The 15793-nt window shown below is 42.0% G+C and overlaps 1 protein-coding gene across 1 annotated transcript in view; it reads right to left on the bottom strand.

Moving 5' to 3' along the window:
• Window positions 1-850: 850 nt before the first annotated feature.
• Nwd2 (NACHT and WD repeat domain containing 2) overlaps window positions 851-15793 on the bottom strand; it is a 175224-nt gene continuing 160281 nt past the window's right edge. Inside the window, exons 5-7 of the mRNA XM_008833218.2 lie at window positions 14969-15113; window positions 10287-10876; window positions 851-6027 (exon numbers count right to left, since the gene is read on the bottom strand). Coding sequence (XP_008831440.1) covers window positions 2095-6027; window positions 10287-10876; window positions 14969-15113 — 4668 coding nt within the window. The 3' untranslated portion in view covers window positions 851-2094. The remainder of the gene's footprint in view (window positions 6028-10286; window positions 10877-14968; window positions 15114-15793) is intronic.

The raw sequence follows: 15793 nt of genomic DNA, 5'->3' as shown, positions 1-15793 counted from the left end.
ATTGGGTAATTCTTCCCAACAATACAAAGTTTACATAAAAACATTCAATATGAGCTATCAGTTGCAAACGAATTAGGAAAAATCATTCAAGTCACTTGTTACACTCTATAGACTTTACATAGAACATTCACACACTACATTTAATCCAGCTAGGCATTTAATTCTTAGAAATGTATGTCGTGGAGGTCCAGCTGATAATGACAGGAATACGAACACATTGGCTGAAGAGCTAAAAGCACTGACATACAGTCCACTCCAGGTGATTGTTATATGGATCTCAGCCTTCTCTGGCTGGCAACTAAACCAGGAGGAACTAACTCACTGAAAGCAGTCTTTCACCACAGAGTGGGTATTTATATCTAGTTGACACCTTTGTATGCTTGCCTGTTAAATCCTTTCCACACTGAAATAAAATTGAGTTGGTTTCTCTATGGATTAGATCACTTTCTTTTTTCCATTGTGTCAGCAATCACAATATTGCTGCTGTACTTTTCCCCCCCTCACGTTACTCCTTAAGATCTCCACCAGGTCTGCAGGGCTGTAACAGAACCTATTACCACCTTTATTTTGTAGTCTACAAAATACTGGTGATGTTCAAGCCCTGGCTATCGGTGCGGTGCATGATGAGTTGATGGCAGAACTGAAAATAAGTCAGTTCCTTGTTCACTGTTCTTATTTAAGTCGCTGCCACTTTCAAAGAAAATTAAACCAAACCACCACTACTGATCCCCTTGAAAAGTTATCCTGGGGTGAGCTACACGGAGGGTACGGAATGAAGAAAATCACTTTCACCTTCTGGGATATGATATTTTCTTTTAAATAGGCGAAGGTGAAGTTGTATTTAAAAAATATACCATTTCACAGCATCTGCTTTGAAATGGGTAAGATTATAAAAGGCTCAGAAGAGTCCTCAGTCTGGAAGTAGAACAGATGGGGAGCATACATACAGTGTGTTGAAGTAAGAAAGGGTTACAAACAGGGACATTAAGAACCTTTGGACACCTTTAAGATTTATGGAATATTTTAGCACAAAGACAGGCATATTCAGTTTGTCCCAGAGTATTTGGTCATTTATCTGCATTTTACACAGGAGAGAGTAAGGCAATGTCATTAGTATTTCAGAGATGGCATGTTCAGAAAGCTTGCTTTCTATTAAGAGATACTGCAGGGGCTTAGGAAATAACTTGCGCTTCCAGACAACTGACTGAATAGCAGACTCTTGTTAGTACAATGAAAGAAGTGAACAGGTATTTTGACCAAATTTGTAATGCCCTTTCTGTAATTCTTCTTTACACTTAGCACAGATATGCATCTCAAAAAAAGTGTGAAAAAAATTGTGATTTCTTATTAAGTGGGTTCTTTTGCAATCCAAGAAAGTAGTTTAAAAATTATATGTTCCATTATACAGAAACCCTTGCATGCAATTGTTGCAACTGTATTTTAATGAAGACTGACTCTCAATGTTCAGTAGCCCTATAAGAGTGATAGTTCTTGTCCCAGTCTGTTCACAGTCTCACATTTCATGTCACGTCTCCTGGGAAACTGGAAACACATCTGGGCGTCTTTGTTATAGGATTTTGCACCTTTAGACCTCTTGTGTGCAGACTAGGTTTACACAGTTGTCAGGATTGAGAAATGTAAAGAGAGATTAAGGCTGCATTTGCTGTCACACCACTGTTCACAGACACATAGCTCTTTGTCCTTGTGATTTTAACTGACCTTTGTAGAACTAATTACAATCTAACTGGTCCGTTTAACTAGCTTCTTTCATCTAAACAGATATAGTGAATTGTACTACGTCTTACCACACAGCTGATTTTAAAACCTTTACCCCCTTTCTTCTATGTGAAATAGATACTTAAATATCACTTCTAGAAATTCTCTATGTCTGTGATAGACCTTGGCAAAAAGATGGCACTGGAGCAAGTCTCACAGTTTAGTTTGTTTCATGAGCATGCTAGCAAACCGGGAATTCCAGCCTCCTTCTATCGTCTCAGAAATGAACAGATTATCATTTGTGATACAGAAGCTACACTTTGCCTCTCTCTGTTGTATGTGGATTATGTTTTTCAGCTGAGCAGAATAAACATCTTGTCAGTTATCTGGTGTGTAGCTGTGTCCCCGGGACTCTAGGGCCGAGCACACCCTGTCATAACAAGAGTTGTGTTTCTTGGAGGGTGTTGCTTCGTTGGACTCTGAGGAGTCACTTACTGTGATGGGGCTGTCTCTGGCAAAGACCTCAGTAGACTCCCTCCATAAGCAATCTATAGACACTTTAAAGGAATAATTATTAGACTTTGGCCTGGATGGCTGTGTTGCATTGTTGAAAATCTGCCTGCTATTTGAAGTGGCAATTTTAATTTTCAGTGCAGCATCTACACGGTCCACAACTGTGTATATCCCTATGCTCCCGTCATCAAAGCCGACGATGATGTGCAGGTGCCTCTGAGACAGTGCAAGAAAAGTGGGTGTTTTGTAAAGGGAACAAGCACCGATGTTTTTGCCGTCAGCCAGTCTCATTACAATCAAGCTCGATATAGCATCATTTTCTTCCTCTTCCTCCCCGTTTCGGAAACAAATGTATACCAGGTAGCGACCATCTCGAGAGAGCCTTTGCCGCCAGATGACCCCAGAGGCATGAACCACCCGCAACTTACCACTGTGTAAATCCAATACGTTGATATTTTCATCTCCCCGGGATATAATGCCCAGCTTTCCATTGGGAGAAATTTCAAAATCTTCCAGGTTTTTCAAGAAGTTGCTTGGGAGCTGCACACGACGGCAGATCACTTCATCGGTCAGACTCCAGATGTTCACAGTCTCGGCAGATGTGATAAATACAATGATGTCAGGACAGTCAGGGATCAACTTAAAGTTCACAATGGTGGTCCCATCTTCACAGCAAAATTTCTTGGTGATGCTGCCAGTCCAGAGGCTGACTGCCAACACTTTGCTTTTAGTCATTCCAACCACGAAGGTGTTTGCAGAGGTAATAAAGGCATTTTGCAAAGTGGTCAGGATGTTGCAGACCCTGTGGCCTGTGGCCAGTCTCCAAACCCTTGAGGCATTTTCCTCACAGAGAGAGACCACAAACTGGTCATTGTGTGTGATCAGCAGCTGAGATATTCGCTGCCCATTAATTCGAAAGAGGTTTTCCCCGCTGCTGGTGTGCCAGACGTACTGGCTGCTTTTGTCGTCTGATGTCACCATTACGTCTCCAGCGGATGTTAACACACAGTGTTCAACTATTCCTTCGTGCTTAAATACCGCTTCAATGAACCCACTGCTGAAGTTCCACTTGTGTACGCAATCAGAGCCATCGAGAGAGTAAATGATTTCCCCTCTGGCGGGCAACACCAGGCTCTGGATGGGTTTTCCAGTCTTATCTATGTTGGACATAGCTGTGATTATATCTATGTCCCAAATGGAAAGAACACCACTGGTTGATAAAGATAGTAGCATATTGTGGTGGCTAGATTTCACTAACTTAACGATGGTACCTGAGACTTCCTGTAAGCTTGCCATACACTGCCCCGTGTCCCGTCTCCAGAAGAACACAGCTGCGGTATTCTCCATGGTCGCGATGATGCAGTCTCCGTTTTTGGATAGCACGGCAGATATAAAGCGTTCATTGTGCTTAGCTCTGAACTTTTCAGCCACCTTCCACATGCCAGTGTCTAAGAGCTCAATGCTGAGAGCCTTACAGATCAGAATCGCACTTTGGTCCTCTGAAAGTTCAATGCCAACCACCTCGCTGTCTTCTTTTCGGCAGTCAAAGTCATCAGTCAGCTGGGGGTTGGACATGTCCTCTGTGCTCCAAACAGACAGGCTTCCCTCACTGTCAACCATGACCATCTCCTGGGCTGCATCTAAGATGAGGAGAAACTTCACAAACCCACCTGAAAATTCTGATGTCACTGTACATAGCTTTTCTCCACTGCCTAAGTGAAAAATGGTGGTAGTGTTCAGGTACTGGCCACAGAAAGCATATGCCCCATCCAATGAGCACTGGACACAAGTGACTTCATACCAGCAGTGGAACTGGTAAAGAGGCCAACCATAGAGCAGATCAATGACAGTGACATCTTTGCTGGCCTCCAGCCATGCCAGGGCATGCTTGACAGAGAGTGTGAATCCATTGATGTAAGTAGAGCTGCTTCCATGCTTGGACCCTTTGATTTCCACCTCAGACAGGAGGCAGGAATTGACATTGTCATAAATTAACAAGGTGTTATTCGTTGTAGCAACCACAAGGTACTTTTCATCACTGGTGAGCTTCATGCCGAGGATGACAGACTGGGCTGTTGTGATCTGCCTGAGCAGCTGGCGTGTTTCTACATCCCATGTGCTGATGGAGCCATTTTCTAAAGCTGTGAGAACGGTGCTGGGGTTACAGGTAGGCAGAATCTCCGTGACATGCAGGTGACTGGATGATAAGGGAAGACGCTCAGGGCTGTATGTCACATCCATGGATGAATGCAGAGGAACAATGGAGCAGTATTTGGGTCCATCTTTGTCACATTCTAGAAGAAGGTGTCTCAGTTTGGGCAGGGAACTCACAACAGGCAGAAGCCTCTGTTGAAGCTCAGCTGAAAGGGAGCCTGGAAACGCGATGACCTTGTTCCTGATGCTGCGGAGGGTGCTGGCCAGGAACTTCAGCTCCTTTTCTTGTGAGTAGTTGTAAGCCAGTTCTATGTCTGCAAGCACTTTGTCAAACTGACCAATTTTGATCATGGTATAGAGCCAGCTGAAATTCATGATGATTCCATAAAGCAGGTCGTCAGTCTTCCCGCACCTTGTCAGGTGATACAAGAGCTCAGACATTTTCCGGTGATTGACAAAGAAGATGTCAGGCTCTAGTGGATTACACTGGAAAACCCAGGGCTGGTCCGGAGCCTGCCTGTCAAAGGAAGCCTGCTCCATGAAGTGCTTTTCTTCTTCAAGCAGGCTTCTGTTCTCCAAGTCGAGGCAGCCATTCAAGTAGGGATCTTCCAGACAGAAGGCTTTCTTCCTGCCACCTGACCACACCCCCAGAAAATAATCTGCCAGGATGGTGTGCATCTCACGCAGGTTGCTGTCGTTCTGCAGATACAGCTTCTGAGCTATAAGCTGCAGATGTCTGTTGGCCCAGACCAAGAGTGTGACATTCTTCACGTGTCTTTCTATTAAGTATCCGTTGAGGCCCTCCTTGAGCCTTGCAATGTACAGGTAAGGTACTCTCAGGGGATTGCTGGGTCTGGTGGTCTCGTTGAGCTCATTCATAACACTGTTGTCTAAGGCTAACACATCCTCCAACTCCATTTCACTCAAACCCATTTTGGCCATGGTAATGTAACCCAGAGCCCTGGAGACCAGTTTCTGACCACACTTCTTCTCCAAGGACCAGAATAATTGCTCTATACTTTCATGAACAGTGACACAGAGGGAGGATTCATCCACATCTTTGTGAGATCTCCAGTGTCTCACCTCCCTGAAAGTCAGGTTCACAAACATGGGCAGCGTGCACTTAGAGAATGCATTGTTTACATAAATCTGCTGGCCCGATGTGACCTTCCTCTTGACCCTCAGCAACTGGTGTTTGAGAACCTGGCTGCACATCTTCCTGTCCCGGGGAATCAGCTCAATGTAGTTGTCTTCTTCATGGATAAGGCACCTTAGTTTCTGCAGGATCCCGTGTTTGTTGGGCAGTGTGGAGAGGACAATCCGCACAAAGCGGGGCAGGTGAGCTGGCAGCCACCAGAGCTTCCTGGCTTCATCGTTCTCTGAGAGCTGCTCTAGGGCATCAAATATTATCACCAGGGGTCTCTGCAATGAAGATTCATTCAACAGATTTATAAATAGATCACAGAGGTCGTGGATCTTCTTAGGATAGCTTTGAACCATACAACGATAGTTGACTGCCAGTTGCTCACAAACACTTAGAAGGAGAGTCCTCAGATCAGTACACATGTCTGTGGTCCCTAGGAATCTCACAATGACTACTGGGTCAGATTCTGGTCCTGTATCTTCATGTAGCCAGCCATAAGCCTAAAAAGTGTAAGCAGAATTTAGAATAGTGATGCACATTCACAATCGTAGTCAACAACATTGCCCTCTACAGCTCAGACTCACACCGGCCACGCAAAAAGTAGCCCCCAAACTAAGAAATGAAGAAAACCACATGGGAAGGCCAAAGCTCTGCCACAAAGCTCATGTGCCAGATCTACAGGTGAGACTCACAGGCAGTAAAACATTGATAAGAGTACTTTCCAATCATAAGGAGACATTTGCTTGTATCCTAAAAATTACAAAGTATCCCGTATACCTATAAAACTGAACATGTAGAATGATCAAATTTTCATCTAAATCCCTACTTCTTGGAAGTTCTTGGCATACAGTGTGCACCTAGTGTTTGTTTAATGACTGAGTTAAATAATGATTTATGGATTATATTCATTGAATGCTTTAATTAATTGAGAATATATAATGCCAGATATAGCAGACCAATTTCCACTTAATTAGAATATAATAAAATATTTGGCATCAGAATTATACTGAATATAATCTTTTGTAATTGAGAGACTTTTTTGTGTTGCTATGGCATTTTTGTGTTGCTGTAGAATCACTGTGATTCTTATCATAAAAATCTTCATAATTCAGGACTAGAGAAGATGGCTCACAGTTAAGAGTACTGCTCTTCTAGAGGACCTGAGTTTGAGTCCCACCACCATGTTGAGTGGTAGCTCATAACCACCTGTAATTCCATTTCCAGGAGATTTAGCCCCCTCTTCTGGCTTCTATGGGTACTTGCACACATGTGCACATACACACATATACATAATTAAAAATAAAAATAAACCTTAAAAATATACATAGTCCTGGTTAGAAGAGGTTGGTTGATTGCTGTACTTTCTAGTAGTTCACTATGCAGACAGGGACTTGTCATTTCATACATTCTCTGTAGGGCAGATGGATTGACAGTGACATTTAATAAAAGAGGTGATGGGGTCTCAGGGTAGATAAATGACTTGTTTCAAGTCAAATGGTCAAGAAACAAAGTGAAGTAGAATAAGCCATCTCTGACTTTTGTTCTATAGGACCTTCTCTTCCTTCCTTCCCTCCCTTCCCTTCCTTCCTTCCTTCCTTCCTTCCTTCCTTCCTTCCTTCCTTCCTTCCTCCCTCTCTCCCTCTCTCCCTCATTTCCTCCATCTCTCCCTCCTTCATTCTTTCCTTCCAACTGTGGAGTTAAGGAGATAAAACATATAGGGGTCTGCTAAATTAAGTATTCTTCTGCCTAAAAGGTCAGGGTTGACAAGGAATATGACCAAAATGTAAAACACTCCTCCAAAAAGCTTTTTTTTTTCACTAGACACAGACTTTTAGCCATCCTAGGAACTTACCAAGATGCTCCTTAGAAAAGAAAAAGAAAAGCTTGCTCTGTACATTCTATTATATTTAATATATATAGTCATACATTTATTCTATATATTAGGAAGCTTAGCTCCTTGAATTAGTTCAGGTTAATAAATGAGTAAAATTAGGTAAGTTTTATGGATCACAGTTTCATAATGAGCTATTATGGGAAATAGGTTTGTTCTTAGTTTTGCTGTTGGAAGCTAGTTTCAAGGAAGATAATATTGTCCTTCAGCAACTGTCCACTGGCCTAATCAGAACTCAAACATCTGCTTTGACCTAACATCGATTGCTTATGTGACTAGGCTGCTGTACATGTGGTGTCTGTGGAGAGTGGTCCTATATTATGAGCTGGAGTCCCAAGTAGACAATCATGAGATGCCCGTCTGTATCTTCATGAGGGAAACAAGGTCAGAAGACAGTGAACATTGCTGCTGATGGTTAGATAGTCATTCCCCAGGAGAGGTAAATGGCAAGGACAGGCCTAGAAACACGTGAGCAAAACCCTGGACTGTGGCTAGCCAAGTTTCCAAATGATCCAGGGCTCAGCTATAGTGCAAGTGGCTCAACTTTTCAGCAAGAGCACATGGCACAGTGGAGATGCTTATCTGCACAGGCACAGCAGCCCATCTCAGGCCATCCCTGACCTCACATGGACAGGAAGACATGCCACAGGTCAAGTCAACAAAATTTGTTCCTTGCAAACATCCTTGTCCTTTTGTCCTCCATAGGAAGAGAATTCCCATCATGCTTTTCCTGTGCCCCTCACAGCATCACTGGCTTGATTATGTGAAATAATCCTGAGGCTTGAAGATATGTGTAAGAATCAATTGAACCAGAGTTCAAAATCTTTCTCTCTCTGTCTCTGTCTCTGTCTCTCCCCCTCCCTCTCTCCCCACATACACATCTCCACATCTGTACAAACACATACACACACAATTTATTTTGATCCAACATGGTTCCTAAGGTAAGTCTACTTCATCTGGTGCTTAATTAAAGAAACGATTTTATATTCTGGGCCGGGCGTGATGGTGTATGCTTTAATCCCAGCACTTGAGAGGCAGAGGAAGGCGGATCTCTGTGAGTTCAAGGCCAGCCTGGTCTACATAGTGAGTTCCAGATCATCTGGGGCTACAGGGAGACCCTGTCTCCAAAAAAGGAAATGGTTGTATATTCTAGATAAGCTAAAACATGACAAAATAGCGTGTCTATAGAATATCTAATTTTCACCTGTAAATTTGCTTTGGAACCCAATCCCTACAACAAGTACAATGCAGCTGACCCTGTTTTTGTCCTCATTTTGATCAATTTGAGATTGTGCAGCCCATGACAGACTAAAAATATTTGAAAAGTTTAAGAGTACCTTTCTCTGAATAGTAAGTACAGAACAACACAGTGGTTCTGAGTGATCATCAGAGTACAAGAAGCTGTTACACTTTAATACCAAGTGTAATAAGTTGGAAATGGATCTAGTTCAGTGCAGTTTAGGCTGATGTGGCAAGCCAACAGGTGTTGGATTTTAAAGTGAGGTGTCAAACCCTCCTGCAGGGCTGGAAAGGGAGATTCTGAGGCCACAAACCATATCCAGCCTGTAAAATCAGTTTGGGGGGGCTGAGGAATAAGTTGGATGTGAAGGTGCCATGGTTTTCTTCTCTCATCCCCTCATCCTCAAGGCGAGGGCAGTGATGCTCACCTTCAGTTCTAACCCAGAGGAAGGGGTTACAGTGGAGCCTTTAGAGTACCCTACAAAGCATGCAGGCATAGTCCTCTGGTGCCTGAACATTTGAGTGACATGAGGCTGAGCAACAGTCTGGCTGACAGCTCTGATGGATGAGTGATGCAGAACAGCGATCCTGGAATGGATCTGTGGGCCTGGTGCTCTGAGGCCAAAAGGATACCCAGGTATCCACACACCTAATGTGAGCCACTGGTGAGAGGGAGAAGATAAGGCTTACTAATTTCCTTGTCCCAGAGCCTATCTGAGGAATTTACTTGGCTGTGGAAAGCAATTCAAAAGACATTGGAAACATAGTACTGAACATTTGGGAGGGACTGAAGTCAGGAGCAAGAGAAGGATGCATTGCCCTGCACTTAGGCAGTTGTGAAAAGAAATGCTCAGTGGGTAAAGTTTGGGACATGCAGGAAAAGAACCTTCAGGAAGCTGTGGAAAGAACTAAGAAGAGATGGAGGGCAGCTTTGGACACTTATTAATAGCAGGGTTCAAAGTTCACTTGATAGCAGCACAGGTCATGTAAGAACTTTCTGGTACCTTACCTTTCCTAGAGCCCTGACACTCCAACTCAGTAGGGGTCATAAATGTGGTTAGGGCTAGGAAAGGAGGGGAAGAAAACTTATTACATGGACAAAGAAGATGACCGTGGTTCCATTCCCTCTGTAGGTGCTTTGACTGTGGTGGGCCTCAGATGGAGAAAAATACATACCAAAGTTTTAACTATTACTTGGACTGGGCATATTCACTACTGAACTGAAAGTAGTTTAGTGACTAGAGCAACTAGAAGGCCAATTGTTGTCTGATAGGAATGACACAAGTTTTGAGAAACCTGTTTTTATTTTCATCCAAATGAGGTGGATGAGTTTGAATTAAGAGAGAAAATAAAGTGGCTTTATAGTTGTACCAGACACATCCTGACATCTTGTTTCTAGACTACAGCTGCTATACCAGCAAAAACAAAAACAAACAAGCAAACACACAAACAAAAAAGAAAGAAAACAGGAACAAAACCCAAACAATCAACATAGAAGTATATATTCAATTCAGATAGCAAACACAGCAAGTGAAAAGAAACTTGATCAATTTATTAGTCCCCGTGCCCCCCCCCCCAGAACACTGTTTCTACAAATGTGGAAGGGGAAGAATAGATTTTTTTTTTTACCTTCTTTGCTACTTCAGCTAGCAGAAGAGTCTTCCCAGTGCACGGCCCACCATACACAACCAGAGGGTTGATGTGCCCGGTTTTGCTTGGAAGGACGTATTTGTGCAAGATGTTCAGAGATTCACATTTGTATTCATAGAAGGAGGCATATGTTTTACATAACGATGAGTGCTGAAGGATTTCATCATACAGTGTATCAGTTTCTGTGTCAAAATTCTGTTGTACTGTTGCCTGAATTATGTCAATCATGTCCTCATAAAATTGCTTACCGAGTCCTTCTATGTAATGATTTTCTATCTCTTGAGAATAACCCAGTTTCATGTCACAATGAGTAACAGATGTGTATACTCTCAGATTGGAGGATGCAACGACAGTAGGAATGAACTCATCCCTGAGTTTCATCAGCTTCTCTTGGGCTTCAGGGTCCCGGATAATCCTCGGTTCTGTTCCCGTTATATCCATGTATTTTCCCATCTCCGGGATTTTCACAAAGCGCTCAATGTTAGCAATCTTCCTGATATAACACACACACTTCTTTAGGAATGCTGGGGTTTGCTTTCCTAGTGCAAAGTCAAACTCATCCTCGATGGCTGGAAGAAAACAATTATGAAGGGTTTATTGCCGTGAATGAAGGAGCAATGTCTCAATCCCAATACCTAGTTCTTGGTCACTTTTAGTAGGAATTTTGCTTATAGTTTGTAGTGGAACAATCTGTAAGATCATTTCTTAACTTCATATTTATCTTTTCCTAAGCAAGTGGAACCCAGAAGAATAGATTTTTTAGTAAAATCATTTAATTTAATCCTAATGAGAAGAAGTTGAATATTGGCCACATAAAGCAAGATTAACAAGTTCATGGTTCCGGCTTTTAAGTTGTTTAGTTTCTCAGACTTTAGTGCTTCTAAGAATAGAGAAACAGCAAGGACCACATGAGACTGGGAATCATGGAGGAGGCTAAGTGGCACAGCTAGGCTGATGGTTCCTTGCCAGAACATCCTTTACAATGCGTTGTCACCATTTTGTTTGAGGTATCTTATACCTTAGATAGATATATTCAAATATAAAAGCACATCGTAAAACAAAATACAATTACATTTTGAATGCTGATCAATCTCAATGATCCAAGCCACTGTTCAATTCCACTGTATCAGAAAAGGTGCAGGAAGTGAGGGTGTAGGACTTAATTTCTTCTAAATTAAACCATTTTTGGTTTATAATACATATGTGTATGCAAAAGTAAGTATAGATCATAAGTCATTTGAAGCTCCATAAGAATTGTTGAAATTGGATCAGTGGTGTTAAAAGCATTGTTGTAAATGGAGGAAAGAAAAATGTGACTATTTAAAGAATGGAAATGAATCTTAAGACAAATACTCTTTTGCAGTTAGATCCGTCTCCTGCTTCTTGCCTCCCTTTTTCTTTTTTCCCTCCCTCCCTCCCTCCCTGCCTTCCACAGTCCTCACTCCTTTCTTTTATCCAACTGACCTTTTTTGAGCAACTGCTGTGTACTATGCATGCTGCTAGTTGCTTCCAACACAACTTTGAGAGAAAGCAGTCAATACAGTGAGATGAAGCCAGTGTGGATCGGCATAGAACAGCTCAGTATTTGTTCTCACCACCTCCAAGTCTGTAAGGTGTAGCCTATTCTAGATGCTAGTTGGAAGTGGGGTCTTCTAGAGCTGTGGCAGGAAGAACACAGCTCAAAGACACAGTGGGGAGCTTTCGTACGCAGGAGACTATGTTTCTTGCTGGGAGCTGATGGAGGCATGGTGAAGAAAAGGTCTGCACACACAAGGCTGGGCTGGCCATAAATTTAAACAAAATTTAATGAGTTGGCCACAATTCCAATGTCAAGCAAAACTGAGAATACATACATACAGGACATTGAGGCCTTTTTTTTCCCTAAATGATGACTTTCTGGAATTCTTGTGATTTTTTTTCCCAAGTGACATCAACTGATCAAAACTTTTAAAAAAATTTTAAGCTTTTGATTTAGTATTGTTACTTTCAAGATTTCCAAAGATATTAAATACTGTACTACATTCATTTGAAAGAGTTGGCACTTCTCTAGAAATCTTCATTGTGGTCAAAATTTGACATGATCTCAAAATGAGTTTGAAATGTAAATTAAGGTAAAGTAAAATAACAACGGGCATGTTTATCTTTAGGAAATGTAACCCCATCAGAACTTGTCCATTTCTAGTAGTTTATGTGAAATGATGACTCCTCCAGTGATTATCTTGTTGGGCAGAATTGGATTTGTTTTCTGTTTGTTTTGTGTTGTTTGTTATAGTTTTTGATACAGAGTCTTTACTATGTAGCTCAAACTGGCCTTGAACTCACAGTTCTTCTGCCTCAGGCTCCTGAGTGTTGGATTAGAGGTGTGTACCACCAAGCCCAGTCTCAGAGTTCTTCAGAATGAATGTGTTTCCCAGTGGGGTGCTTGAAAGCTTGGGCTACATGCTCATAAATAAGAGGATGCCTTTCTTAGCCTGTTGTGTTTTACACAAAGAACAGGAAAACTTTCCTTTGGACATTTTTTTTTTCTAATCCAGCATATTTTAAAGAATAATAGGATTGTTTTGTCCTTGATAAAGGTAAGGAGCTAGAGCCAGAAAATGGATCAAGAGATCCCAAAGGAGCAAAGATAAATGTCAACTCGTATATTCTGAAGACACTATTCAGTCCTCATAAGTTTAGTGGGGTTTTGTTTGTTTGTTTGTTCGTTTTGAGACAAGGTCTTACTGTGTAGCCATGGCTGACCTGGAACTTGCTATGGTAGACCAGGCTGACCTTAAACTCACAGAGATCAGTCTGCCTCTGACTGTCGAGTGCTAGGATTAAAGGCATGTGCCACAACACCCACCAAGTTTAGTATTTTTAAAGGAGACTTAAAATAAGACCTTCTTCTGGAATTCATTAAAATGATTCATAACTTTCAAAATGATTTAAAATACTTATATTTAGTGAGGGAGAATCAAGTGCTTTTTGCAACAACATTCAAAACGCAGGTGTGAAAACGCAATTACTATTGCTCTTCCTCAACAATTCTTTACTATGAACTTTCAAAATAAATGCTATCCTGCATATCTGATGGCTTTTATCAACCAGTGTTTGTTTTCTGGAAACTCTTACTGGCAATCCAGTGGTTTCCTGCAGTTTCTGATAACAAAGCATCTTCTCCCTGCCTGTGGAAGGCCACAAAGTAGTACATATTCAGAAGATGGAGGGTGTGTATGAGTGTGTGCACGCGTGCGTGTGTGTGTGTGTGTGTTTGTATGTACATGCATGTGCACTATTATAATGTAAAATTAGATCCTCCCACTCTTTCCTCCAGCCCAACCCCTCCTGCCTTGGCATCCCATCTTACCCAGTCTAGAACATAAGTTTCTTCAGTTGGATTTAAGATAATCTTCAGACCTCCTGTCTTCCTCCCAGAACCCAACTTTCTGCTCAGGGAATTGGCTAATGCGAACTGAAGGTTCCAGAATAAAAGCCTCACCTGTGTTGAATATTCTACAGGGCTGATTGACTGGATACAACTGTGATTGTGGAGAACTGGAATGTTGTAGACACAGAGTCACATTACCTTGGAATATCATTTCCACAAATAAACATTTCTTGTCCATGTCTGTGTATGATCTAACAGCCTTTCAACTATCAGGGAAACTCCGCTATAAACAGACTGCTAGCTTCCACCAACCTACAAGCTAAGAATGTTATCAGAGGGCATCTAAGACCTGTCTGGGAGATTTCCATGCTTTGCTGTAACCTGCATACCAGATGTTTCCACCAACATACTTGAAAAAATGCCTTGATTTGTTGCTTTCTTTTGTTTTCATGAAACTGTTGCTACACTGGAACATGGCATTTGGAGTAACCTGAACCTGTGCTCTCAGGCTGTGGCCATTCATATTTAGCTCCAGGATAAAATAACTCTCATTCCTTTCATTTAAAAGCTGTATTTTTGCATTGACACTAAGCACAATCCTTCCAGAGGATTTAGAATCAATTGGTGTCTGCCTGGAATTCTCTTCCTTAGATGGACTGGTACTGCCAACTTTGATTCCTTCCATCTTTTATCTCAAGTGGGATGGGGGTATAAAGATGATTAAGATTGTTTGAGCTGTTCTGTGTGAAGTACACAAAAAACAATAAAAACATCATCTATTTAACCCATCCTATCTAACCCTGAATCCCAGCATCCTTCACCAGCCACTTTTTTTTTTATAACAACGCTTTATTCAAATTACTTAAATTTTGGAGAAGATCTTGCCCATTCATTACTTGATGATTATTTCCTTCACTGAAAATAACTCCCATGAGAACAGAAACCCCTATTCATTGTTGTCTCCCCAGAGCTTGGCTCAAAGTTGACCATGTAGGTCCACACACATTTAGGGGGTAACTGGGAGAGAGAATGAACAGTTCAGCTGACAAACAATGGCAGAATCTTGGCTCTTGTATCCTGCTACCTCTGAACTTCTTTTAAGAAGTTCACATTTACTAGAGAAGTCCTTTTCTGTGAGTTAAAAGGACACTTTCCAGGACACGGAAGCATTTATAAAAATTAAATCTGCCAGGTAGTAAATGAGATTAACTTTATAGAGGCCTAAAGGGAAGCTCTGAATGCTTCCATTATTTATCTGTTTCTTAATTTACTGAAGATGCATGAAAATTACCTGAGAACAGATACCTCTTAGCCTGGCCGTGCTTCATTTTACCCTGTTCATGTAGCAGTTTGACAGCAGCCTTAAATATTGCTTTGAGTTCCTCTGAAATCGCTTGCCATGACTTTTCATTTTCAGCACTAGCAGGAGGCTGCATCTAGGGAAAGGCAGAAGTAGGAAGTCAGGCCAAAAACCGTGGAAGATAAGCCAGTATTTAAGAGCAGGAGAATTCCCATTATTTGAAGACTGGCATGTGCTAATAGTACAATATTGGTCTCTCCAGTGCCTCACTTAATCCCCCTCACCCCAATAACCCTGAAGATTGAAATCACCTCAGTGCTACATGTGAACTTGCCCATTCATAAAGGTACGGCCCAGACAGGGCTAGTTTGCTGGGCTTTGCTATGGTTCCTGTCAGTTTGGTGTGTTTGCCCAAGATTTATGTGCAAGAAGATTGGTCCCCAGTGTGGTAATGTGAGGAGGTGAGCCCTTCTGGCAGGTCATAAGAATGCTGTCCTTGGGAGATAGTATTATCATTCTTACTAGGCCCCAGTCTGCTATCAAGACACTGGGCTGTTATAAAAAGAGTTGGTCCAGCCTCTAAGGCTCTCTGGCTTCGTCTCTCACTGCGTGATTTCTTCTGTGCCAGCTCCTCCCCCGCCCCCATCCCGTGTCAAGATAGTCAAGAGGACCCTTGTTAGACACTGAGCAGAAGGGGCCACCTGCTTTGGACTTTCTGCCCCCAAAACTGTGTGCTAAAGAAATCTCTTTTCTTTAGACATTAGACTCATACATTTTGTTGCAGCAACAGCAAATGGACAAAAAAAACCTTTGTTG

Source organism: Nannospalax galili, unplaced genomic scaffold, assembly GCF_000622305.1.
Source record: "Nannospalax galili isolate Female #2095 unplaced genomic scaffold, S.galili_v1.0 scaffold236, whole genome shotgun sequence".
NCBI classification, from domain to species: domain Eukaryota; kingdom Metazoa; phylum Chordata; class Mammalia; order Rodentia; family Spalacidae; genus Nannospalax; species Nannospalax galili.
The sequence above is the reverse complement of the archived record's forward strand: the minus strand, read 5'-3'. Positions and strand labels throughout refer to the sequence as shown.